This window comes from Oncorhynchus tshawytscha, linkage group LG26 (assembly GCF_018296145.1).
Source record: "Oncorhynchus tshawytscha isolate Ot180627B linkage group LG26, Otsh_v2.0, whole genome shotgun sequence".
NCBI classification, from domain to species: Eukaryota; Metazoa; Chordata; class Actinopteri; order Salmoniformes; family Salmonidae; genus Oncorhynchus; species Oncorhynchus tshawytscha.
This window is the reverse complement of record NC_056454.1, coordinates 36,395,278-36,422,541: the sequence shown is the minus strand read 5'-3', so window position 1 is coordinate 36,422,541 and position 27,264 is coordinate 36,395,278. Positions and strand designations below refer to the sequence as shown.

The 27,264-nt window shown below is 44.7% G+C and overlaps 1 protein-coding gene across 1 annotated transcript in view; it reads left to right on the top strand.

The window, feature by feature from the left end:
* The window catches only part of LOC112224856 (low-density lipoprotein receptor-related protein 1B), a 365,574-nt gene that overhangs the window by 66,290 nt on the left and 272,020 nt on the right, over positions 1-27,264 (top strand). Inside the window, 2 exon segments of the mRNA XM_042306367.1 lie at positions 8,438-8,557; positions 13,102-13,230. Coding sequence (XP_042162301.1) covers positions 8,438-8,557; positions 13,102-13,230 — 249 coding nt within the window.

Genomic DNA, 27,264 nt, shown 5'->3' with positions numbered 1-27,264 from the left:
TCTTGGATTTCATAATAGCGAGAGAGCCACTATTTACCTCCAGCTATTAACCACTTATAAATGCACTTTCAAATCCGACCCTCCCTGCCTAGTCAACGCCATTTTACCTGCTGTTGTTGTGCTAGCTGATTAGCTGTTGTTGTCTCATCTCCTGTTTTAGCTACTGTTTTAGCTAGCTCTCCCAATTCAACACCTGTGATTACTGTGTGCCTCGCTGTATGTCTCTCTCAAATGTCAACATGCCTTGTATACTGTTGTTCAGGTTAGTTATCATTTGTTTTAGTTTACAATGGAGCCCCTAGTTCCACCCTTCATACCCCTGATACCTCCTTTGTCCCACCTCCCACACATGCGGTGACCTCACCCATTACAACCAGCATGTCCAGTGATACAACCTCTCTCATCATCACCCAGTGCCTGGGCTTACCTCCGCTGTACCCGCACCCCACCATACCCCTGTCTGTGCATTATGCCCTGAATATATTCTACCATGCCCAGAAATCTGCTCCTTTTATTCTCTGTCCCCAACGCTCTAGGCGACCAGTTTTGATAGCCTTTAGCCGCACCCTCATTCTACTCCTCCTCTGTTCCGCGGGTGATGTGGAGGTAAACCCAGGCCCTGCATGTCCCCAGGCACCCTCATTTGTTGACTTCTGTAATCGAAAAAGCCTTGGTTTCATGCATGTCAACATCAGAAGCCTCCTCCCTAAGTTTGTTTTACTCACTGCTTTAGCACACTCTGCTAACCCTGATGTCCTTGCCGTGTCTGAATCCTGGCTCAGGAAGGCCACCAAAAATTCTGAGATTTCCATACCCAACTATAACATTTTCCGTCAAGATAGAACTGCCAAAGGGGGAGGAGTTGCAGTCTACTGCAGAGATAGCCTGCAAAGTAATGTCATACTTTCCAGGTCCATACCCAAACAGTTCAAACTACTAATTTAGAAAATTACTCTCTCCAAAAATAAGTCTCTCACTGTTGCCGCCTGCTACCGACCCCCCTCAGCTCCCAGCTGTGCCCTGGACACCATTTGTGAATTGATCGCCCCCCATCTAGCTTCAGAGTTTGTTCTGTTAGGTGACCTAAACTGGGATATGCTTAACACCCCGGCAGTCCTACAATCTAAGCTAGATGCCCTCAATCTCACACAAATCATCAAGGAACCCACCAGGTACAACCCTAAATCTGTAAACAAGGGCACCCACATAGACGTCATCCTGACCAACTGGCCCTCCAAATACACCTCTGCTGTCTTCAACCAGGATCTCAGCGATCACTGCCTCATTGCCTGTATCCGCTACGGAGCCGCAGTCAAACGACCACCCCTCATCACTGTCAAACGCTCCCTAAAACACTTCTGTGAGCAGGCCTTTCTAATCGAACGGGCCCGGGTATCCTGGAAGGACATTGACCTCATCCCGTCAGTTGAGGATGCCTGGTCATTCTTTAAAAGTAACTTCCTCACCATTTTAGATAAGCATGCTCCGTTCAAAAAATGCAGAACTAAGAACAGATATAGCCCTTGGTTCACTCCAGACCTGACTGCCCTCGACCAGCACAAAAATATCCTGTGGCGGACTGCAATAGCATCGAATAGTCCCCGCGATATGCAACTGTTCAGGGAAGTCAGGAACCAATACACGCAGTCAGTCAGGAAAGCTAAGGCCAGCTTCTTCAGGCAGAAGTTTGCATCCTGTAGCTCCAACTCCAAAAAGTTCTGGGACACTGTGAAGTCCATGGAGAACAAGAGCACCTCCTCCCAGCTGCCCACTGCACTGAGGCTAGGTAACACGGTCACCACCGATAAATCCATGATTATCGAAAACTTCAACAAGCATTTCTCAACGGCTGGCCATGCCTTCCGCCTGGCTAATCCAACCTCGGCCAACAGCTCCGCCCTCCCCCGCAGCTACTCCCAAGCCTCTCCAGGTTCTCCTTTACCCAAATCCAGATAGCAGATGTACTGAAAGAGCTGCAAAACCTGGACCCGTACAAATCAGCTGGGCTTGACAATCTGGACCCTCTATTTCTGAAACTATCCGCCGCCATTGTCGCAACCCCTATTACCAGCCTGTTCAACCTCTCTTTCATATCGTCTGAGATCCCCAAGGATTGGAAAGCTGCCGCAGTCATCCCCCTCTTCAAAGGGGGAGACACCCTGGACCCAAACTGTTACAGACCTATATCCATCCTGCCCTGCCTATCTAAGGTCTTCGAAAGCCAAGTCAACAAACAGGTCACTGAACATCTCGAATCCCACCGTACCTTCTCCGCTGTGCAATCTGGTTTCCGAGCCGGTCACGGGTGCACCTCAGCCACGCTCAAGGTACTAAACGATATCATAACCGCCATCGATAAAAGACAGTACTGTGCAGCCGTCTTCATCGACCTTGCCAAGGCTTTCGACTCTGTCAATCACCATATTCTTATCGGCAGACTCAGTAGCCTCGGTTTTTCGGATGACTGCTTTGCCTGGTTCACCAATTACTTTGCAGACAGAGTTCAGTGTGTCAAATCGGAGGGCATGCTGTCCGGTCCTCTGGCAGTCTCTATGGGGGTGCCACAGGGTTCAATCCTCGGGCAGACTGTTTTCTCTGTATATATCAATGATGTTGCTCTTGCTGCGGGCGATTCCCTGATCCACCTCTACGCAGACGACACCATTCTATAAACTTCCGGCCCGTCCTTGGACACTGTGCTATCTAACCTCCAAACGAGCTTCAATGCCATGCAACATGCCATACAACACTCGCTACATATTCGTCGCCAGACCCACTGGCTCCAGGTCATCTACAAGTCCATGCTAGGTAAAGCTCCGCCTTATCTCAGTTCACTGGTCACGATGGCAACACCCATCCATAGCATGCACTCCAGCAGGTGAATCTCACTGATCATCCCTAAAGCCAACACCTCATTTGGCCGCCTTTCGTTCCAGTTCTTTGCTGCCTGTGACTGGAACGAATTGCAAAAATCGCTGAAGTTGGAGACTTTTATCTCCCTCACCAACTTCAAACATCTGCTATCTGAGCAGCTAACCGATCGCTGCAGCTGTACATAGTCTATCGGTAAATAGCCCACCCATTTTTACCTACCTCATCCCCATACTGTTTTTACTTATTTACTTTTCTGCTCTTTTGCACACCAATATCTCTACCTGTACATGACCATCTGATCATTTATCACTCCAGTGTTAATCTGCAAAATTGTAATTATTCGCCTACCTCCTCGTGCCTTTTGCACACAATGTATATAGACTCCCTTTTTTTTCTACCATGTTATTGACTTGTTAATTGTTTACTCCATGTGTAACTCTGTGTTGTCTGTTCACACTGCTATGCTTTATCTTGGCCAGGTCGCAGTTGCAAATGAGAACTTGTTCTCAACTAGCCTACCTGGTTAAATAAAGGTGAAATAAAAAAAATAAAAAATTAAAAAATTGGTAAGGACTGGAAATCACACTATTTTGACCAATTTATTGATGGTTTATAATGCATTTACAAATGATTAAATAACCATGAATATCATAGTTACAAACCCTTCCCCTTGTTACCAATAAATAAAATGCTATTTGGTCTACTCTGTGAATTCTTAGCTCAGGATGTTATTACCTACCCTCCCCCTATCCTAGGTTGAAAATGACCTAAGATAGGTAATATCTCCAGTATTGTTCTCCTATTTATGAACTACACATTTAAATGAGAACACCTGAAAGCATGTCCTTCCAGTTGGCCAAGTACATAGAAGCGGATAAATAGACTGTTTGAGCTTTAAAATCACAAAATACATGTTATATTGCTCTGCACTCCATCTCCCTATGGGTGTAGCGATGCACTTTTCATCTGCTTTGCATCTCTCTGTAGCTGCTCCGCTACAGTTGTTAGTCCCTGATGCATAAGTGAAACGAATGCTATTTAAAAAAAAATATTTTTACCTGTGACTGAGCAAACAAACCTCCAGCCAGCCATAGAACACCTCTGGAGGTGATTAGAGGTGACTGCTCAATGATGCACTCAAAATATATAAAAACATATGAAGGGACATTATAACTGTCATGCACATGAAGGCTTTATGAATGCTACATTTAAGGTGGTACCCAAGGCTTGCCAGTTGCTCTAGCAACAGAGCAGAAGGCAGGCATCTCTCCTTACCCAGCCTTTTGTCTGGGAGTGAAATAGATGGTCTGGTGTCTGCTAGGAGATATGCGGATTAGCTTTGGTTTGGATATCTTTGGGCCCAGCGTCTAGTCGTTTTGCATGTTCTCTTCCCACAGAACAGGGAAGTATGCCAGTTAAACACATCCTGAACGATAACGCCTGAATCTTACTGGGCATAGAAGAAAGGATCAAGAGAAACAATACTAGCGGGTGGGCTGTACAGAGTACATGCACCACAAAATACACAGACAGCTTGGTGCATTTGAGCTATTTCAACAAAGTATGTCTTTGTTACATAAATGACATGGTCTGTGTCAAATACAGCTCTTGCCAGTTAAATACAGTACATTTGGAAAGTATTCACACCCTTTGACTTTTTCCAAAATGTTGTTACGTTACAGCCTTATTCTAAAATTGATGATATATTTTTTTCTCTTGTCAATCTACACAGAATACCCCATAATGACAAAGCGAAAACAGGTTTTTCGAAATTTTTGCAAATGTTTTTATAAAAAATATAAAACAGAAATACCTTATTTACATAAGTAATCAGACCATTTGCTATGAGTCTCTAAACTGAGCTCAGGTGCATCCTGTTTCCAGTGATCATATTTGAGATGTTCCTACAACTTCATTGGAGTCCACCTGTGGTAAATTTAATTGAGTAGACATGATCTGGAAAGGCACACACCTGTAAGGTCCCACAGTTGACAGTGCATGTCAGAAAAAAAACCAAGCCGTGAGGTTGTCTGTAGAGCTCCAAGACAGGATTGTGTCGAGCCTCAGATCTGGGGAAGGGTACCAGAAAAATCCTGAAGCATTGAAGGTCCCCAAGAACACAGTGGCTTCCATCATAAATGGAAGAAGTTTGGAATCACCAAAACTCTTCCTAGAACTGGCCTCCCGGCCAAACTGAGCATTCACTGTCGAAGGGCCTTGGTCAGGGAGGTGACAAAGAACCCGATGGTCACTCTGACAGTGCTCAGAGTTCCTCTGTGGTGATGGGAGAAACTTCCAGAAGGACAACCATCTCTGCAGCACTCCACCAATCAGACCTTTATGGTAAAATGGCTAGACGGAAGCCACTCCTCAGTAAAAGGCACATGACAGCCGGCTTAGAGTTTGCGAAAGGCACCTAAAGGACTCTCAGACCATGAGAAATAAGATTCTCTGGTCTGATGAAACCAAGATTGAACTCTTTGGCCTGAATGCCAAGCGCCACATCTGCAGGAAACCTGGCACCATCCCTACGGGGAAGCACAGTGGCAGAAGCATCATGCTGTGGGGATGTTTTTCAGTGGCAGGGACTGGGAGACTAGTCAGGTACAGAGAGATCCTTGATGAAAACCTGCTCCGGAGCGCTCAAGACCTCAGACTGGGGCTATGGTTCACCTTCCAACAGGACAACGACCCTAAGCACACAACCAAGACAATGCAGGAGTGGCTTAGGGACAAGTCACGGAATGTCCTTGAGTGGCCCAGCCACAGCCATCTAACATCTCTGGAGAGACCTGAAAATAGCTGTGCAGCGATGCTCCCCATCCAACCTGACGGAGCTTGAGAGGATCTGCAGAAATGAATGGGAGAAACTCCCCAAATACAACCCGTTATTGCTTTGTCATTATAGGGTATTGTGTGTAGATTGATGAAGTGCTTTGAAAGGTTGCTAATGGCTCACAACAACACCATTATACCAGAAACCCTAGACCCACCAATTTGCATACCGCCCAAACAGATCCTCAGATGATGCAATCTGTATTGCACTCCACACTGCCCTTTCCCACCTGGACAAAAGGAACACTTATGTGAGAATGTATTTCATTGAATACAGCTCAGCATTCAACACCATAGTATCCTCAAAGCTCATCACTAAGCTAAGGATCCTGGGACTAAACACGTCCCTCTGCATCTGGATCCTGGACTTCCTGACGGGCCGCCCCCAGGTGGTAAGGGTAGGTAGCCACGCATCTGCCACGCTGATCCTCAACACTGGAGCTCCCCAGGGTTGCGTGCTCAGTCCCCTCCTGTACTCCCTGTTCACCCCCGACTGCATGGACTCCAACACCATCATTAAGTTTGCAGACAACACAACAGTGGTAGGCCTTATCACCAACAACAACGAGACAGCCTATAGAGAGGAGGTCAGAGACCTGGCCAGGTGGTGCCAGAATAACAACCTATCCCTCAACGTAACCAAGACTATTGAGATGATTGTGTACTACAGGAAAAAGAGGACTGAGCACGACCCCATTCTCATCGATGTGGCTGCAGGTTGAGAGCTTCAAGTTCCTTGGTGTTCACATCAACAACAAACTAGAATGGTCCAAACACACCAAGACAGTTGTGAAGAGGGCACGACAAAGCAACCTCAGGAACTAAAAAGACTTGGCATGGGTCCTGAGATCCTCAAAAGGTTCTACAGCATCCTGACTGGTTGCATCACTGCCTGGTATGGCAATTGCTCTGCCTTTGACCACAAGGCACTACAGAGGGTAGTGCTTACGGCCCAGAGTTACGGTAGTATACATGTATGTATGAATGTGTGAGTGTGTGTGTATATTCATGTGTACTGTACAGCATTGCATTGGGATTCATACATAATGATTTCAAACATGCCTTTGAAATGAAATTATCCATCTGAGATGTCTTTATCCTTACTAGTTAATGTACTAGGTTCCAACAGCCACCCGGACAGCTTGTATTTTTCACCTGCCATCTATCCACCTGACCAATACATCTTCATGTGGCAAGCAGCCTGCAAAGACACATAATGAAACATTAACTTCTGACGCCTCTGTAAATCAATGAAGCATTCTACGCTTTTAAACTGTCAACTTCCTCTGTATAGTTAAGCAATAAGGCAATACAGGGGTTTGTGGTATATGGCCAATATACCAAGGCTAAGGGCTGTTCTTATGAACGACGCAACGCAGAGTGCCTAGATACAGCCCTTAGCCATGGTACATTGGCCATATACCACAAACGCCCAAGGTGCCTTATTGCTAATATAAACTGGTTACCAATGTAATTAGAGCAATCAAAATAAATGCTTTGTCATACTCGTGGTGTCCGGTTAGATATACCACGGTTGTCAGCCAGTCAGCATTCACCACCCAGTTTATAAATGCATTTTAATTCCTAAAAACAAGACCAATATAAATCAATTTATTTCTGTTCTGTTGGCTCTCTCCTCCACAGATAGTGAGGTTCTGAGGCTTTGGTTATTGTCTGAGCTCACTGATGACTTCCTGTCTAAGCATAATGCTGTCAGGAGTTTGCTTGGTTCTGCCGCAAGGTTCCCAGATTGTTTTAAACACAAACTAGTGCTATGTTATTGGTAATAGAAGAAAACAAGTCAATTCAATGAGCAGCCTTAACAGCCTTAACATCCTCACGGTTTCTATTTGACAGTAATTCATGTTCAGGGGCGGCATATCCATATTTTCAACAGTTAAAACTTTTTTTTCTCTATTTTTGAAGCTCATTCTTTTCTATCGGTCACGTATTCCATTGAACATCTATCAAGTCTTAAATTGCCAGTCTTTTGTTCTGTTCTGTACAGAAAATGGTGTAACACAGAGAACATCCGTACAATAGAATGAACTCTAGCAGCTTGGGACAAGAGAAGTTGTCCCTCTCAGAACTGCTGTCATTTTTTATTCCAAGTAGACAAGTGTACTAGAATACAAGGTGTACTAGAAGTGTGGTAGAATACAAGGCTGATGTCTCCTTTGTTGTAAGTCCCACAAAGTCATTTTAGACTGCTTTGCTTGCGATAGACTAGCATCCTGGCCTGTCCTGGGGATGTACTTGTGCATCAAGCTGCCTCACGCTACAGAAAAAGGAGATATAGGCTCTATGGGACGTTCTTGCATATAGTATTTGTCCTATACTGTGAGCAGGGTTCAAAATTCAAGTTATTAATTGGTAGCACTGGTCACGACTGACACGAGCTGTCATCCTTGACGACTACAATAAACTTAAGGGTACTCTGCTTCAATTATTAGTATAATTGAGTGCAGCACAGTACATGCAGGTTTATTCTGTAAATGGAAAACTAATGTACTTTGATCATTTTTCTTCTCCTCTATTAGCTTCCGTGATTTCTCTGAGATTGTAAGAAGGCTGTCTGCAGAGAGAATATCTACTAATATCAGTTTAAAAGTTTTTAGAGTTAGCAGTTACATGAGCGGCTGTGTTCTCAACCATTTTGCATTTCCTAGAGACTGACAGTAACTGTTGCGCAACATACCTATTGATTCTCTCTCTCTCTCTCTATCAGAGCTGCTGTCAGCCTGCCATGAGCTGCGTTGCCGCTACGGCTGTGTCATGACGAGAAACGGCACCTTCTGTTTCTGCGCTGACGGCTTTGAGGTCAGCGAGGATGGGACAAGCTGCAGAGGTAGGATTCGTTAACACTATCGCTCCTCTCTTTTCTCCTTCACCCTCTGCCAAACTTCTGAAATCACTAGCGCAGGCGGAGGCCTGTTGGAAATGAGAACCATCTGTCTGCAGGGCAAGGAGTTCTTCCCTCAGACCCCTTAAGTAGCAGCCCAGTCCAGTCTGACAGCTGCTGTGACATATCAGAGGTCAGGTCAGTTTTGTAACCAATGTTTGGTTCATGATGGCAATGAAGGACTAAAATAGACAAAACATTACAATATAGTTCTACTTTTCTAGTATATCTAAAGTTTACTATAAAAATACTATCATAAACCTTCAATACACTTTTTTTTCCAGTCTTTAAGTATACTAAATGTTCACTATCATTAAACTTAAACACACAAAAATGTATTCCTGGTAAAAAAAATCCCTGTCTTAGGCCAGTTAGGATCACCACTTTATTTTAAGAATGTGAAATGTCAGAATAATAGTAGAGAGTGATTTATTTCAGCTTTTAATTCTTTCATCACATTCCAAGAGGGTCAGACGTTTACATACACTCAATTATGTCATCATGAAGTGCTTTGAGAGACTAGTCAAGGACCATATCACCTCCACCCTTCCTGACACCCTAGACCCACTCCAATTTGCTTACCGCCCAAATAGGTCCACAGACGATGCAATCTCAACCACACTGCACACTGCCCTAACCCATCTGGACAAGAGGAATACCTATGTGAGAATGCTGTTCATCGACTACAGCTCGGCATTCAACACCATAGTACCCTCCAAGCTCGTCATCAAGCTCGAGACCCTGGGTCTCGACCCCGCCCTGTGCAACTGGGTACTGGACTTCCTGACGGGCCGCCCCCAGGTGGTGAGGGTAGGCAACAACATCTCCTCCCCGCTGATCCTCAACACTGGGGCCCCACAAGGGTGCGTTCTGAGCCCTCTCCTGTACTCCCTGTTCACCCACGACTGCGTGGCCACGCACGCCTCCAACTCAATCATCAAGTTTGCGGACGACACAACAGTGGTAGGCTTGATTACCAACAACGACGAGACGGCCTACAGGGAGGAGGTGAGGGCCCTCGGAGTGTGGTGTCAGGAAAATAACCTCACACTCAACGTCAACAAAACTAAGGAGATGATTGTGGACTTCAGGAAACAGCAGAGGGAACACCCCTATCCACATCGATGGAACAGTAGTGGAGAGGGTAGCAAGTTTTAAGTTCCTCGGCATACACATCACAGACAAACTGAATTGGTCCACTCACACAGACAGCATCGTGAAGAAGGCGCAGCAGCGCCTCTTCAACCTCAGGAGGCTGAAGAAATTTGGCTTGTCACCAAAAGCACTCACAAACCTCTACAGATGCACAATCGAGAGCATCCTGGCGGGCTGTATCACCGCCTGGTACGGCAACTGCTCCGCCCTCAACCGTAAGGCTCTCCAGAGGGTAGTGAGGTCTGCACAACGCATCACCGGGGGCAAACTACCTGCCCTCCAGGACACCTACACCACCCGATGGTACAGGAAGGCCATAAAGATCATCAAGGACATCAACCACCCGAGCCACTGCCAGCCACTGCCTGCCAAAAACAGCTTCTATCTCAAGGCCATCAGACTGTTTAACAGCCACCACTAACATTGAGTGGCTGCTGCCAACACACTGACACTGACACTGACTCAACTCCACAAGCATTTCGCTACACTCGCATTAACATCTGCTAACCATGTGTATGTGACAGGTAAAATTTGATTTGATTTGATTTGAATTAGTATTTGGTAGCATTGCCTTTAAATTGTTTCATTTGGGTCAAATGTTTTGGGTAGCCTTCCACAAGCTTCCCACAATAAATTGGGTGAATATTGGCCCATTCCTTCTGACAGAGCTGGTGTAACTGTGTCAGGTTTTTAGGCCTCCTTGCTCACACACGCTTTTTCAGTTCTGCCCACACATTTTCTATAGGTTTGAGGTTACTCCAAAACCTTGACTTTGTCCTTAAGCCATTTTGCCACAAATTCGGAAGTATGCTTGGAGTCAATGTCCATTTGGAAGACCCATTTGCGACAAAGCTTTAACTTCATGACTGATGTCTTGAGATGTTGCTTCAATATATCCACGTAATTCTCCTACCTCGTGATGCCATCTATTTTGTGAAGTGCACCAGTCCCTCCTGCAGCAAAGTACCCCCACAACATGATGCTGCCACCCCCGTGCTTCACGGTTGGGATGGTGTTCTTCGGGCTGCAAGCTTCCCCCTTTTTCCTCAAAACATAACAATGGTCATTATGTCCAAACAGTTCCATTTTTGTTTCATCAGACCAGAGGACATTTCTCCAAAAAGTATGATCTTTGTCCCCATATGCAGTTGCAAACCATAGTCTGGCTTTTTTATGGCGGTTTTGGAGCAGTGGCTTCTTTCTTGCTGAGCGGCCTTTCAGGTTATGTCGATATAGGACTTGTTTTACTGCGGATATAGACACTTTTGTACCTGTTTCCTCCAGCATCTTCACAAGGTCCTTTGCTGTTGTTCTGAGATTGATTTTCACTTTTCGCACCAAAGTACGTTCATCTCTAGGAGACAGAATGCACCTCCTTCCTGAGCGGTAAGACGGCTGCGTGGTCCCATGGTGTTTATACTTGTGTACTATTGTTTGTACAGATGAACGTGGTACCTTCAGGCATTTGGAAATTGCTCCCAAGGATGAACCAGACTTGTGGAGGTCTACAATTTTCTTCTGAGGTCTTGGCTGATTTCTTTTGATTTTCCCATGTTGTCAAGCACAGAGGCACTGAGTTTGAAGGTAGGCCTTGAAATACATCCACAGGTACACCTCCAATTGACTCAAATTATGTCAATTAGACTATGAGAAGCCTCTAAAGCCATGACATCATTTTCTGGAATTTTCCAAGAGGTTTAAAGGCACAGTCGACTTCGTCTATGTAAACTTCTGACACACTGGAATTGTGATACAGTGCTTTATAAGTGAAATTATCTGTCTGTAAACAATTGTTGGAAAAATGACTTGTGTCATGCACAAAGTAGATGTCCTAACCGACTTGCCAAAAGTATAGTTTGTTATCAAGCAATTTGTGTCGTGATTGAAAAATATGTTTTAATGGCTCCAACCTAAGTGTATGGAAACTTCCGACTTCAACTGTATGTGTATATATATATATATTTATGATACTCTGTGAGTGATCAATCTGTCACGTTCGTCGCATGAATGAGACCAAGCGTAACCGTGAGTAGAGTTCCACATGTTTTTAATAAAATCAAAACTCAGCAAAACAAAACAAATATGCACAAACGAACGCTATACGAATAGTGCAGACAGTCAACTAAACATAGAACAAGATTCCACAAACACCAAAGGGAAATGGCTACCAATATATGATCCCCAATCAGAGACAACGATAAACAGCTGCCTCTGATTGGGAACCATATCAGGCCACCATAAACATACAAATCACCTAGACCTACAATAACCTAGACATACAAAAACCCTAGACATACAAAAACCCTAGACATACAAAAACCCTAGACATACAAAAACCCTAGACAATACAAAACCCCTAGACAATAACCACCCTAGTCACACCCTGACCTAAACAAAATATAAAGAAAACAGAGATATCTCAGGTCAGGGCGTGACACAATCAATCAAATGTATATATAAAGCCCTTTTTTACATCAGCAGAGCAATGGAGATGTAGAAGCACAGTGGCTAGGAAAGACTCTCTAGAAAAGGAGGAACCTAGGAAGAAACCTAGGAACCTAGGAAGAAACCCAGAGAGGAACAAGGCTCTGAGAGGTAGCCAGTCCTCTTCTGGCTGTGCCGGATGGAGATTAAGTACACTAAAAGTATACAGTGCCTTGCAAAAGTATTTATACCCCTTTGATTTCTTCAGATTGTATTGTGTTACAAAGTGGAGTTAAAACTGTAAATCTTGTTTTGGTCAACAATTTTCTCAAAATACTATAATATCAAAGTGGAAGATATATATAAAAAAATTGTAAGATCAATACAAATTTGGTTAGTCAAGTCTCACTTAAAGTATATTTGTTTTGCTCATTATCTAATATACTAACAATATACTTAAGTACAAACATGTATTTAATATACTTAAATGCTAATAAAAACAAATAAAATGGACATTAAAAACATTAAATATATTTTAATTGTTCCAATTTAGATCATTTTAAATATACTTAAGTATATTTATCACAGACCTATGTAAATATATTAAAATATATTAATGAAGTATTTTTTAAGTATTTATAAATATATTTATGTTTCGCATGGGTGGCTACAGCTCATACAGTATGACTACGAGGCTAGGAATATGCCTGTAGCATAAAGAGTAGAAAAGAGTGCCTGAAGTGACAGTTTTCACACTACAGGATCCAATGACTTTCCAACGTAAGTTCCTTGGTTGTGTGGTAACCATTTCTACGGTGGTACAGTGAGGGCCACATTAAGTATACTTTATGTATTTGGGTCATGTTTGAGCACACCTAATTTGTTAGAAATGACTCTCCCTTTCTGCTCAGATTATGATGAATGTGCTGTGTACGGAACATGTAGCCAAACCTGCCTGAACACCTACGGCTCATATAGATGCAGCTGTACAGAGGGATACATCTTACAGAATGACAGAACATCCTGCACAGCCAAACAAGGTGAGACTAAGAGAACTGTATTACAAACATCATCTGCATATATGCCATGTATTCTTCATTTCTATTAATAAACATAGATGATACAATGTTGGTTCTTCGTTCAACCATTCTGGGTGTCGGTACATGATTAGGCCTAGTTCATCGTAAACTTGTTTTTCAGCATTGGGTAGCTTCAGTAGAGGAACTATTAATTTGTTCCACCACTGACCACATCTATCTTCCCCCGAGTGGCGCAGCGGTCTAAGGCACTGCATCTCAGTGCTAGAGGGGTCACTATAGACACCCTGGTTTGAATCCAGGCTGTATCACAACTGGACGTGATTGGGAGTCCCATAGTGCGGTGCAAAATTGGCCCAGCGTCTTCAGGGTTTGGCCGTTGTACTGTAGGCCGTCATTGTAAATAAGAATTTGTTCTTAACTGACTTGTCTAGTTGAATAAAAAATAGATCTGCCACCAGGGAATGTGGTAGTAGACATAGTCAGGTTAGGATAATGACAGATTTAAGGATTCCGAGGTTTTAACTGGTAACCATCTCAACACTCTGGGAGAGTTTTGTGGTGAGACAATACCCGGTGTTGTCTTGATTTATGTTATGGTCCAATAACTGGCAAACGAAGCAGCACACCTAGCTGGGGAGAGTCGCACTGTTGCTAGTTTTAATCAATGTGACTGGTTTCCTACCAGGAATAAACTGAATATGATTACCCATAAACTTAACTGAACCTAATGTTCACACACATTAATATTAATTTAGCAGAGAAACATTGCAGTACAGGGATAACTATGGGTTTACCATTAGTTGTATAAGCTCACAAATATACATTTAAGGAGCATATTTTCTCAGAGGCCATGAGATGGGGAGATGTAGAGAATGAAAAACATATTAAGGGGTTTAATGTTTAATTCAAGTTGAGAAAATATAAAGCATTGACTTGTTTTCTTCTTCTACACTGTAAAACATTTCCTGTAAAATGTACAGTAACTTACTGGCAGCAATTAGCTAGTAAATTACTGTAACTTATTTTACAGTACAGCTACTGTAATCCATTGTATGGTAATACATTTTATGGCACAAAATATTACTGTAATCTATTTAACAGTATATTACTGGAATTGCCCATGCAGTGACATATTACCCAGTGTTCTTTGCAAGTTTTCAATTTTATATTTACATTTGTATTTTGGTCATTTAGCTGGCGCTCTTGTCCTAAACAACTTACAGTCAGGGCATTCAACCAAGGTTGATGAAATAAAAATGTATAATTACATTTCAGTGGACACTCTTGTCCAGTGAAACTTAAGTGGACAATATTTCCATACTTGTCCCCAATGGGAATCAAACCCACAACCCTGGCATTGCAAGTGCCAACCAACTGAGCCACACAGGACAATATCACAGTTGTAGCAAGTCAAATATTTGTGTAACCGTTACTGAAAATGTTGTTCTAGTTAAGGATACATTTTTTTTCCTCCAATTTTGACTGTGTGGTTTCAGGGAAAAAAGTGGTGTTTCATTGGTGGGGGTGGCCATGTTGTTGGGGATCAGAAATGTCCTTTATAAGTGAAACAGATTGATGTTTCCAGGGTGAAAGCAGTGCAGAAAGTGTCATATGGTGAGGAACGTAGAGGATGGTGGACAAAGCCTGAAAGGATCCCTGTGAGTAGTAGGCCAGTACAAAGTGACCCGAACAGTTTGTGCTTTAGTAAGGTTGACTTCTTGGCGTTTATTGCTATTGTCATTAAAGATTGAAAGGAAATCCCAGAAGTTTGAATTGCTGTAACAGCAGCAGAGAAGATTTTGGATATCAGTTTTTAGTGCAGAAAAACTACAGTGTAGGATATGTTGGGGTGTGTTGGGGATAGTGGTACAGTGCCAACAGAAAGTATTCACACCCCATGACTTTTTCCACATTTTGTTGTGTTACAATCTGAATAAAACATTTATTACATATACATTTTGTGTCACTGGCCTACACACAATACCCCATAATGTCAAAGTGGAATTATGTTTTTAAAAATGCTTACAAATGAAAAAATGAGACAATAAGTATTCAACCCCTTTGTAATGCCAAGCCTAAATATTTTCAGGAGTAGAAATTTGCTTAACAAGTCATATAATAAGTTGCATGGACACTGTGCAATAATAGTGTTTAAAACATTTTTTTTATCACTACCTTGTCTCTGCACCTTCTATAAACAATTATCTGTAAAGGCAGTGGCGGTCGGTGCTGTTTAAAATGAGGGAGGACGCAGAAATGTTTTATGAACATGGACTCATATCTATTACATTTCTATTATTATTGGATGACAGTCATTCATATTCCATTCACCCAGCTCAATATAACATTGATGGTTTAGACTACTACATAACTCACATTTTCCATATACCCATCATGATGTTGCTATAACCTAGCCTATAATGAAAGTTTACAACGTAGGTGTACACAGGTCTAGAGACATTTGAGTAATCAAGGTGGCAGACATTGACACATTCATTACGGCCTCGCACACTAGCTAGCTGCCCAGAAAGACTCACAGTTGTAATCGCTGCCGAAGGTGATTCTAACATGCATTGGCTCAGAGGTGTAAATTAGATATTTCTGTATTTTATTTTCAATAAATTTGCTAAAACTTCTCCAAAAATACTACCTCATGAAGCTGATTGAGAGAATGCGAAGAGTGTGCAAAGCTGTCATCAAGGAAAAGGGTGGCTACTTTGAAGAATCTGAAATATAAAATATTTAGATTGGTTTAAAAAAATGTTGGTTGCTACTTGATTCCATATGTGTTATTTCATAGTTTTGATGTCTTCACTAGTATTTTTCAATGTAGAAAATAGTAAAAATATGGAAAAACGTTGCAAATGATCCATTAGTACTTGTTATTTGTAGCGTTCTGACAGATGACTGTGAATACCCAGTAGGCTCTCCAATGCCATTTCCAAAAGGACAAATTCACTCTCCTTTCCGCTTTCAAAGTATGGCAGTTTGGGTCTGGGAATTCCATAGGCTGAGTCTACTAGAAGTTTCATATTGTTGGCTCCCTCTTCTGGTTGCATGAAGGATAAACCCGGGACTTCTGATGAGCCCACTGTGGCCTCATTGGGCCGGTCTCCTACTGTCCCAGACCCTCCATTTGTGGCAGCCGGAATTGGGTGAGAGCCCTCCGACCTGATATTTGAGGACTGGCCTGGCCCTGGATGAAAGGAACGATTTGCCGTGGTTGGTAATTGGCCCAGGGTAAAAAAAGCTCACTCAAACTCAATTGAAGGCCAGGATCACTTCAGGCGAGCAATGCTACAAGTGTGCCCGTAGCCATAAGGCGGAGACCTGCACATTGAGGAAACCCTGCAACCGCTGTAAAGAAATCTATCTCACCGTGTTACATGATGTAATTCCCCAAGCACAGAAGGAGCAGAGTATGCTAATGGTAGGAGCTGCAAAGGAGCTGTACATCGACCAGCAGAACCGGTTTCCAAGGGTCATGTTGAAGGGAGAAGCATTGATACATTTGCCGTTCTAGATGATGGGTCAGAAAGAACAATCATTCTCACGGCGGCCACCCGTCAGCTTAACCTGGAGGGGACCCCCGAGACCCTTAATCTCAGAACGGTGCGACATGATGTTATCCAAATGAAAGGCTCTGCTGTGACCTTTAGCATTTCACCTTCAGGAAACAGGGACGTGGCCTATAACATCACCAATGCCTTCACGGCAGATGGCTTGAATCTCGCAGAGCACTCCTGCCCGGTAAGTGTTCTACAGAAACAATATCCTCATCTACGAGGATTGCCTCTTCCTAACCTGGCCAGAGTAGCACCACTTATCCTGATTGGGTCAGAACACCCACATCTCGTCCCCCCAACTGAGCCTATATGAGCTGGACGAGAAGGAGTGCCCATTGCTGTCCATACATGCTTGGGTTGGGCTGTGCAAGGTCCAGCCCATCTACTTCTCTCCACCCAAGCTGTACAGTCAACGCAAGTCCTCTTCACCAGAAGCAATCCAGATTCATCCCCCTGTGCAGCTACTGACCTCCTTCGGAATGCTGAGATGCTCTGGAAGATGCACACCTTCTCCCACCGGAAGCTACAGGAGGTTACTCGTTCGAAACATGACTCCTATGCATTAGACCTCCTAGAGAAGAGCACCACCACCACTGAAATGTATGGCGTTCACAGGTATGCGACCTCACTGCTACGGGTGCACAACCATCCTCCTCTGGCAACCACAACACGGGCTGTACTCCCCACTACTGTGTGGAACTGAGCGACGCCTGGTGAAGAATCCTGAGCTTGCTGAAGTTCATAACCGAGAGATTCATAACCTTGTGAAGGCAGGCTATGTCACAAAAGTGACCGCTCATGAAGAGGGAAACCCACTCAGCGAGTCCTGGTATCTCCCTCACCATGTTATCCAGCAACAGCTCTCCCTGAGCTAGCACAATCCCAAACACTGCCGGATCTGATCGCCTCCACAAACCAGACCTCAGATGGGGTGGCTTAGATACCCACCTCCCTCGCGGCAGAGACACTACTCCTCCAGCAAGCACAAGCAGTTAGCTTCCCTGAGGAGTTAAAAGCTCTGAAAGCCGGTAGGGAAGTGGCTAAGGACAGCCGTCTTCTCTCTCTCGTCCTTGAATATGATCAAATCCTTGGAGTGATCAGAGTCGGAGGGAGGCTGTGCCAAGCAGAGGTTTTGGACCCAGATGCTATCCACCCAATTATCCTGGACTCCAGACACCCTCTAACCAGTCTCCTCATCAAGAGTTATGATGGAGGCTTCTCCACCCAGGGCCAGAGAGGGTCTATGGGTAGATGAGGTGGAAGTACTGGATAATTGGAGGACGAGGAGCCATTCGTAAGCACCAATACGCCTGCGTAGAATGTCAGAGACGGCGGGCCGGAGCCACGGTGCCCAAAATGAAAGATTTACCCCCTGTTCGCGTCTCCTTAAACCACCCTTCTGGTCAACAGGAGTATATTGCTTTGGCCCCTTGATCATCAAGCTACAGCGGTTTATCTCCCGAGCTCAAGGCAGGAGAAGCCAGGTTGGAGGAAGCCTTCCAAGCCATGGAACCCAGGATCAGCTGATGGACCAACAAATCTCATTCAAATTTAACCCTCCAGGAGCTCCTCATTTTGGAGGAACATGGGAGCGAGAGATCAAATCTGTAAAGACGGCCTTACGAGTCGTACTAGGGGACAAAACTGTCACTGAAACTGTCTTGAGGACCGTCTTGATAGAGGTGGAAGGGATTTTGAACTCCAAACCCTTGGGATATGTCTCTGCAGACATCGTGACCCCGATCCGGTTACACCGAATATGCTCTTGATGGGATGCCGAGATGCGTCACTTCCTCAAGCCATGTATGCTGATACCAACCTCGTAGGCAGACGCTGGTGGCGACACAGCCAGATCTTAGCTGACCATTTTTGGGCCCGATTCATTCTGGATTACCTACCAAGTCTACAGCACAGAGGGAAATGGCGGAGAGAAATGGCCAGCCTGGAAACTGGCCAAGTAGTAATGATGGTGGACCCTCAGCTGGCTCAAGCCTTCTGGCCGGTGGGCCATATAACTAAGACCATGCCTGGGACCGATGGTCGTGTTAGATCAGTGGAGATCCAGGTGAAGAACCGGACATATATCCGGCCAGTTGCCCGATTTAATTCCTCTCCCTGAGATGACAGAGGACGGGGAGCAATTAGCCTTTTTTGAGGAGTGTGGAATTTAACACATTTCCGGGGTGGCTGTAGAAAAGTCCCATGGAGTTGGTGGAATAATCCTTTAATTCATTGCCATTTACTCAGCTGGGCCAGGGGTGCTTTAATTAGGTCAGGTGGAAATGTCCGACAGATCTCAACTCCATAAAAGGAGGAAATTGCCATCGCCTGATCTCGCTGCTTTCTCTTCCTTAACTCCGTCCGATCCAGAAGTTCTGTGTCTATGAATCCACGTAAGTCCACCGACTCTGTTACCTTTTCATCTGAATTATCTGTGACGATCGGGGGAGTGGGCCATCAGTTATTGCTTATCATTATTACTGCGGAGCGCGACTTGGAGCCAACGCTGCAAACATATTGTGTAATGTGAATTGTCAATGATCATGGCCCTACAGATCCACATAGGCCAATTATACAAGCGATTTTGTTAATATGTAATGAAATTAATTATATGTACACATGAAGACACATGAAGACAATTGAAAGGGTGAAATGAGAAACGTCACTGTTTGCTAACTGATCGACTTTGATACCAAACTAATGGGGATTATAGATTGAATAACCATTCACTGTTTGTATTCTTTCATGATTTATGATAAATGGTTACGAGCCTAAATGACTCACAAATGATTACTGTACAAATGTGCAATGCACTTTCCAAACTGTGAAAGGCAACAAAGCGTTTAGTCTGCTGGAAAACCATGCAAAGAAGAAGACATTTTATGATATACAGTGCATTCGGAAAGTATTCAGACCCCTTCCCTCCTTCCACATTTTGTTACATTACAGCCTTATTGTAAAATGTATTAAATCATTTTCCTAGAGCTGGACGCCCGAACAAACTGAGCAATCAGGGGAGAAGGGCCTTGGTTAGTTAGTCCGTTAGTTAGTTAGTTACTGGCTAGCTAGGTCTTCAGCCAGCATGGAACAAAAGGAGGAGATGGGTTGTTCAAAACACAGATGCAGTTGTCAAGTCATTACATCCATCGGTGCTGCGGTGAACCACATTATGAGAGACATGCCAAACGGGAGACGAATACAACTTTTTTGATGTCATTAATTCAATTTCAATGTTTTGTGTATCCCTAGATTTGCTTGAGATTATTTTACTGCAACACTGCTCACTGCATCCAAGTTCCTTGACATAGGCATTTCAAAGAGCTGCAGTCAAGGTGAACTCATGAATATTAGCTCTCCGCCCACTCAGCCCGTCTTTTCAAATCTCCTGGTAGTTAGCCATGAGAGATAAAGTACTTATTCTCACATTTTTTGCCTTTTTATCCAAAACAAATACTGTATTATGGGTGCTATTTTAGTCACTAAAATGGCATTTTTACATTAAAATCAGAATGACTGTTCAGGACCTTTGACAAAGGCTTCTAAATGGACAGTGATTACAGGGCAAAACAGATCAAAACGACATGGCTAGCCACTCAACCGTTAAAGGTTTGAGATTTGCTGCCACTCTCACTAACAGGTGCAACAAATATAGCCTCTTACAAGACCTGCCTCAAAATGTTAATGACTGGGAAACAACAATACCATGCACCCACTATTGTTCAAAAGGTAGTTAGTGCTAAAAAAAATATGGTATGGTACTGTGTTCTTAATTACAGTACACGACTGACAGCATTTGGTCAGTAAGCTACTATAGCGTTTTAGGGAAAAGTTGGTAGAATTCCTAAAATGCAGTGTGTTTTACTGTTGAAATTACAGAAAGGTCTTACGGTCTGCTGTAAAACAAATGTCCTTTTTTTCAGGGGAGGATCAGCTTTAATATTGCAGGTTGTTGCTTCCATCAATGTAATTGTCTGCATCATTTCCAATCAAGCATATTTTTTGGGGGGATAAATATATATATCTATACACATACACTACCATTCAAAAGATTGGGATACTTAGAAATGTCCTTGTTTTTGAAAGAAAAGTACATCTTTTGTCCATCAAAATAACATCAAATTGATCAGAAACACAGTGTACATTGTTAATGTTGTAAATGACTATTGTAGCTGGAAACGGCTGATTTTTTATGGAATGTCTATGTAGGCGTATAGAGGCCCATTATCAGCAACCATCACTCCTGTGTTCCAATGGCACGTTGTGTTAGCTAATGTAACGGTTCTCTTGTGGTGAAGGAGAGTCGGAACAAAATGCTGCGTGTAGATTTCGATCCATGTTGAATAAACAAACGTAAAACACGAATCAATTATAAACACTACAAAACAAAGAACGTAACGAAAACCGAAACAGCCTATACTTGTGTAAACTAACACAGAGACAGGAACAAGGACACTAAGGACAATTACCCATGAAACACTCAAAGAATATGGCTGCCTAAATATGGTTCCCAATCAGAGACAACGATAAACACCTGCCTCTGATTGAGAACCACTTCAGACAGCCATAGACTTAACTAGAACACCCCACTAAGCTACAATCCCAATACACACACACCACATACAAAAACCCATGCCACACCCTGGCCTGACCAAATAAATGAAGATAAACACAAAATACTTCGACCAGGGCGTGACAGCTAATCTGTTACGGATTTCTTCCGTCGAAGGAGAGTCGGACCAAAATGCAGCGTGGTATTTTTGATACATGTTAAATGAAGACAAAAAAATTAACAATACAAAAACAAACGTAACGTGAAAACCTATACAGCCTATCTGGTGCAAGCAAATACAGAGACAGGAACAATCACCCACGAAACACTCAGAATATGGCTGCCTAAATATGGTTCCCAATCAGAGACAATGATAATCACCTGCCTCTGATTGAGAACCAATTCAGACAGCCATAGACTATGCTAGAAAACCCTACTAAGCCACAATCCCAAAACCTACGAAAAACCCCAAGACAAAACACACCACATAATAAACCCATGACACACCCTGGCCTGACCAAAATAATAAAGAAAACACAAAAAACTAAGACCAGGGGGTGACATAATCCAAGTTTATAATTTTAAAGGGCTATTTGATCATTAGAGAACCCTTTTCCAATTATGTTATCACAGCTGAAGACTGTTGTTCTGATTAAAGAGGCAATAAAACTGGCCTTCTTTAGACTAGTTGAATATCTGGAGCATCAGTATTTGTGGGGTCGATTACAGGCTCAAAATAAAAAATTCATAACTTTCTTCTAAAACTTGTCAGTCTTTTCTTGTTCTGAGAAATTAATGGCTATTCCATGCAAGAAATTGGCAAGAAACTGAAGATCTCATACAACGCGGTATACTACTCCCTTCACAGAACATTGCAAACTGGCCCTAACTAGAATAGAAAGAGGAGTGGGAGGCCCCGGTGCACAACTGAGCGAGAGGACAAGTAAATTAGAGTGTGTCACGTAGAGTAGGCCAGATGGCTAAACTGGATAACCTAACCTCTATAAAAATAAAAAGATGGCGGAACCGCAAAAGTTCTTCTGTGCAAAGGTGTTTATTTACAAGTGATTCCGGAACAGAAAATAACAGTACTGCCATCAACGTCTACCTTATGGGACAGCTTAACAATGCTGCCCCATCCACAGCTCAATCCAAAAAATCCCCCTTAGAGACTGGAGAGAGGCTCCTTTTGTAGGGCTAGCCCCTCCCCTCAGAACAATTAACCCTAATTAATTAATCAATTAACAATACAAACCTACATTTTCCATGAACTAAACATACTAAAGGATATACACTGCAACACGGTTTTAAACAATATCACAACATAACATTTACAACATTACATCATTACTGACAATATCTTTCAATATGCCCATATGCATTAATGAGCCATTTGGGACAGGCACTATAAAGCCAACCCAATTCCCTTAGCTCGGGTCCTTTTCCAGCATACCCAGAAGCTACAGAGATGGAGAGAGAGGAACAGAACAAACAAACAATGCGCTCATCCACAACATTGATAAGTATAATAATTATTGTATCTCTCAAATATGAACATTGACAAGTGTGAAATGCATGCACCAAGACAGAAGTTAAATTGTGTGTCGACCCACATTGTTAACTTATGGTATAATGGCGCAGGGAGGAGTGATGAATATGTGTGTGCGTTAAAGAACCAAATGCTGCCCGCGGCCAGTGACGGACTTCTACGTCACATTACCTTCCTCCTCTCCTGAAGCGACCATGTTCGGGAGCCTTGATAGGTAGTCCGCAGTAACGTTCTCTTTTCCTGCCTTGTGACGGACACAGAACCTGAAGGGCTGGAGCTCCAGATACCACCTGGTCACACGAGAATTCCGGTCCTTCATGGTCTGGATACAGGTCAGTGCTCTGTGGTCCGTGTGCAGGTCAAATTCCCTCCCAAGAAGGTAGTAACGGAGGCTATCTAGGGCCCACTTTATAGCCAGGCACTCCTTTTCGATTGTAGAATACCTGGTTTCCCTGGGCAACAGCTTCCGACTCAGGTACAGCACAGGAAGCTCTTCTCTTGGCTCCCCTTGGGCCAGTACAGCTCCAATTCCTACAGCCGAAGCGTCCACCTGCACGAGAAATCTCTATTTAAAATCAGGGGTCTGGAGAACAGGGAATGAGCACAGTCGTTTTTTCAGTGTCATGAAGGCTTCCTCACACTCCTCAGTCCACTTCACAGGGTTGCTGGCCCCCTTCGAAGTGAGGTTGGTCAGAGGGACAGCGATGGTCGAAAACTGTGGAATGAATCTCCGGTACCACCCTGCCAGACCTAGGAAGGACTTCACCTGTGTCTTGGTTCTGGGTTGAGGGCTATTCCTGATGGACTCCACTTTCTCCACCTGAGGCCGAACTTCACCCTTACCCAGCTGGTAACCCAGGTACTTTGTCTCCTGTTTCGCACACTCACACTTCAGGAGGTTAAGCGTGAGGCCTGCTTCATGGATCTTCCCCAGGACGCTGCTAAGATGCTGTATGTGCTCCTCCCAGGAGTGGCTGTAGATCACCACGTCGTCCAAGTAAGCAGCACAGTAATCATCACAGTCCTGGAGGACCTTGTCCATCAGCCTCTGGAAAGTCGCAGGGGCCCCATGAAGGCCAAACGGCATGACCTTGAACTGGAACAGGCCCATTGGCGTCCGGAATGCAGTGTAGGCCTTGGATTGTTCATCCAGGGGCACCTGCCAGTACCCTTTGCAGAGATCCAATGTGGTGATGTAATGAGCTCTACCTATTCTCTCCAGTAAGTCGTCAATGCGGGGCATGGGATAGGCATCAAACTGGGAGATGGCATTCACCTTACGGAAGTCCATGCAGAAGCGCAAAGAGCAATCCTTCTTTGGGACAATGACAATAGGGCTGCTCCACTCACTTGAAGATGGCTCGACAACATCCATCTCTATCATGGTGTGGACCTCTTCCTTGAGGGCTACCACCAGCCTCTCAGGCACACGGTAAGGATGCTGGCGGACAGGGTTCTGGCCAGGTTTCAAACGAATGACGTGTTCCAGGACTTTGGTTCTTCCTGGTCTCTGACTGAAGAGGGCCGGATACTTGCCAAACAGCTGCTTCAGCTCATCTTGCTTGTCTTCTTCCAGGTGAGCCAGTATGACTTCTGCTCGTTCTTTCCATGCCTCTGTGACTCCATCCGACTCATCCTCTTCTACTCTGCGGACCAGAAAGGACTTTCCTTTGGAGAGTTCCTCTTTCTCCTCCCAGGCCTTGAGAAGGTTCACATGGTAGGCTTGCTTCTTCTTACCCTTGTCCTGGTGCAGCAACTCGTAGGTCACTGGGCCCATCTTCCTCCCGATTAGGTACGGTCCTTGCCATTGCGCAAGGAGCTTGCTGGTAGACGAGGAAGGAGGAGCAGGACTTTCTGTCCTGGCTCAAACTCTCTGTGGCGAGCGTGCTGGTCATAGCCTCTCTTCTGGGCCTTCTGGGCTTGCTGAAGGTTTGCTCTAGCTTCCTCTCGGTACCGTTCCAACCTGTCTCGCATCTGGAGGACATACTGGACAATCCCCTGTCCTGAGGTAGCTACTGGGGAACCTTCCCAGCACTTCTTCAGCAGGTCCAGTGGTCCTTGCACTGGCCATCCATAGAGGAGTTCGAATGGCGAGAAACCTGTCGATGCCTGAGGCACTTCCCTGTAAGCAAAAAGCAGAAAGGGTAACCACTTATCCCAGTCTTTACCAGTGTCAGCCACAAACTTCCTCAGCATGTTCTTGAGCGTTTGATTGAATCTCTCTACGAGCCCATCCGTTTGGGGATGGTAGGGAGTAGTCCTCAAGCCTTTAATGCCCAGCTGTCGGTGGAGTTGAACCATCAGTCGCGAGGTGAAGTTTGTCCCTTGGTCCGTCAGGATTTCATCTGGGATTCCTACACAAGAGAAGAGCTGAACAAGAGCACTGATTATCTTTGGAGTGGTTATGGAACGGAGTGGGAAGGCTTCTGGGAACCGGGTGGCATAGTCACAGATCACCAATATATACTTGTAACCTGCACTACTCTTCTCCAAGGGTCCAACAATGTCCATTGCAATTCTCTTGAATGGGGTAGAGATAACTGGCAGTGAACATAGAGGAGCCCGTTCAGACCTTCGGACAGCACTGGTTTTCTGGCACGTGGGGCATGATTTGCAGTATTTTTGTACATCAGTATACATGGAGGGCCAAAAGAAACGGGAGCCTAGCCTAAGATAGGTCTTATGTTGCCCTAGATGGCCTGCCCATGGAACTGTATGTGCAAGGTTGAGAACAAGTGGTCTACAGGTAGATGGCACCACCAACTTCCTGCTATCTGCCTCTGACCCAAGGTAGAGTATGTGGTTGTCTACTGTGTAAATCCCCCCACATAAAGATTGACTGTCCCCAGCTAAGGCCTTGTCAAACAAACATTTCAAGGTTGCGTCAGACTTCTGCAGAGTAGCAAAATTTTGTGGAACATCCCATTGCACCTCTAACCCAGACACATCAGCAACAGGTACAGGGGTTCCCACATACTTCTCAAGACGCCGCTGGCGGCATGACTTTCTGGGCCCTTTGGTTCCCCCCTCGCACAGACTATCACACAAGTCAGGCAGAGGTTGTAAACCAGCTTTGGCCTGGGCACGAGTGACAACTGAACATGCCATCTGAACATCAGACTGGCAAACTGACTGCTCATATAGCTGACCCCCACACTTCCCAACAGATCAGAGAGTACAGGCACATCCCTCCCCAAAATCATCTCAAAAGGTAGCTTCTCCATTACCCCAACTTTGAGGAGGTATTTCTGACCCTGAATCTCAACTGTGAGCTCAGCTGTGGGCTGCTGTGACTGGTCACCATGGACACATTGGATCAGTGTCTGATGACCATAATCAATGTCATTAACAGGTACATTACCTTTTCTGATCAATGACAGGGAACTGCCGGTGTCAATCATTGCAGTAAGACTTTTACCATTCACTTTTACAGGTACCAAGCATGACCCTTCCCGAGTCTGTCTATTCTGAACACCATCCCCCTCTCTGGGTACATAACAGTAACCTGAGAGCTTGGATTTACGTAGCGGACACATTGAAGCTTTGTGCCCCTGCTGCCGGCAGTAAAAACAGGTCAGACCCCTCCCATCAGAGCGAACTGCATGATCCCTTACCTCCCTCCCAGACACATAACCCCCAGAGTTACCTCCACCATCTCTGGCGTTTCTGATGTCCCTTGTGTCTCTGAGACTCCTTGGAGCGGGTGCTGCAGGTTGTGGTGGGCCCCCTTTACGTGCATTAAGATACTGCAGTGCAAGCTTGGCCGCCATAAGCCCGTCCTTGGGCTCGTGCTCTCGGACCCAGGTTCGAATGTCGTGTGGTAGAACTTGTAGAAGTTGCTCGAGGATGATGACCTCCCCGATTTCGTCCTGTGTCTTCTCCCCCCGGTCGAACCCATCGTCGGTAGAGACCCTTGAGGCGGTGGTACGTCTCTGTCGGCGACTCACCCGATGGCGTTGATGCAGCTCTGAAGCGTTGACGGTAGGTTTCCGGTGAGATGTCAAACTTCACCAGCAGCGCTTCCTTCAAGCCCTTGTAGACATTAGCCAGCCCCTCATCCATTGCTGTGTAAGCCTCTAAGGCCTTGCCCGTGAGCAATGGGACAAGCCTGCAGGCCCACTCTACCTCAGGCCACTGCCACGCGCCATGCGCTCAAACCTCAGCAGGTAGTTTTCAATGTCCTCCCCCTGCTGGTATGAGGACATCTTTGGCTCCTTCCTCAGGAATGCTGGAAGATGGACGTTAACACTGCTGGACTGGTCTCCTGGTGCTGGCCTCATTACTGCTTGGGGTGCCTGCTGTGGAGTTGAAGTCCCTGCTGCATCGAGCCTTTGTCGTCCTGGTGTTGGAAGACCCAATCTTGGGCTCTC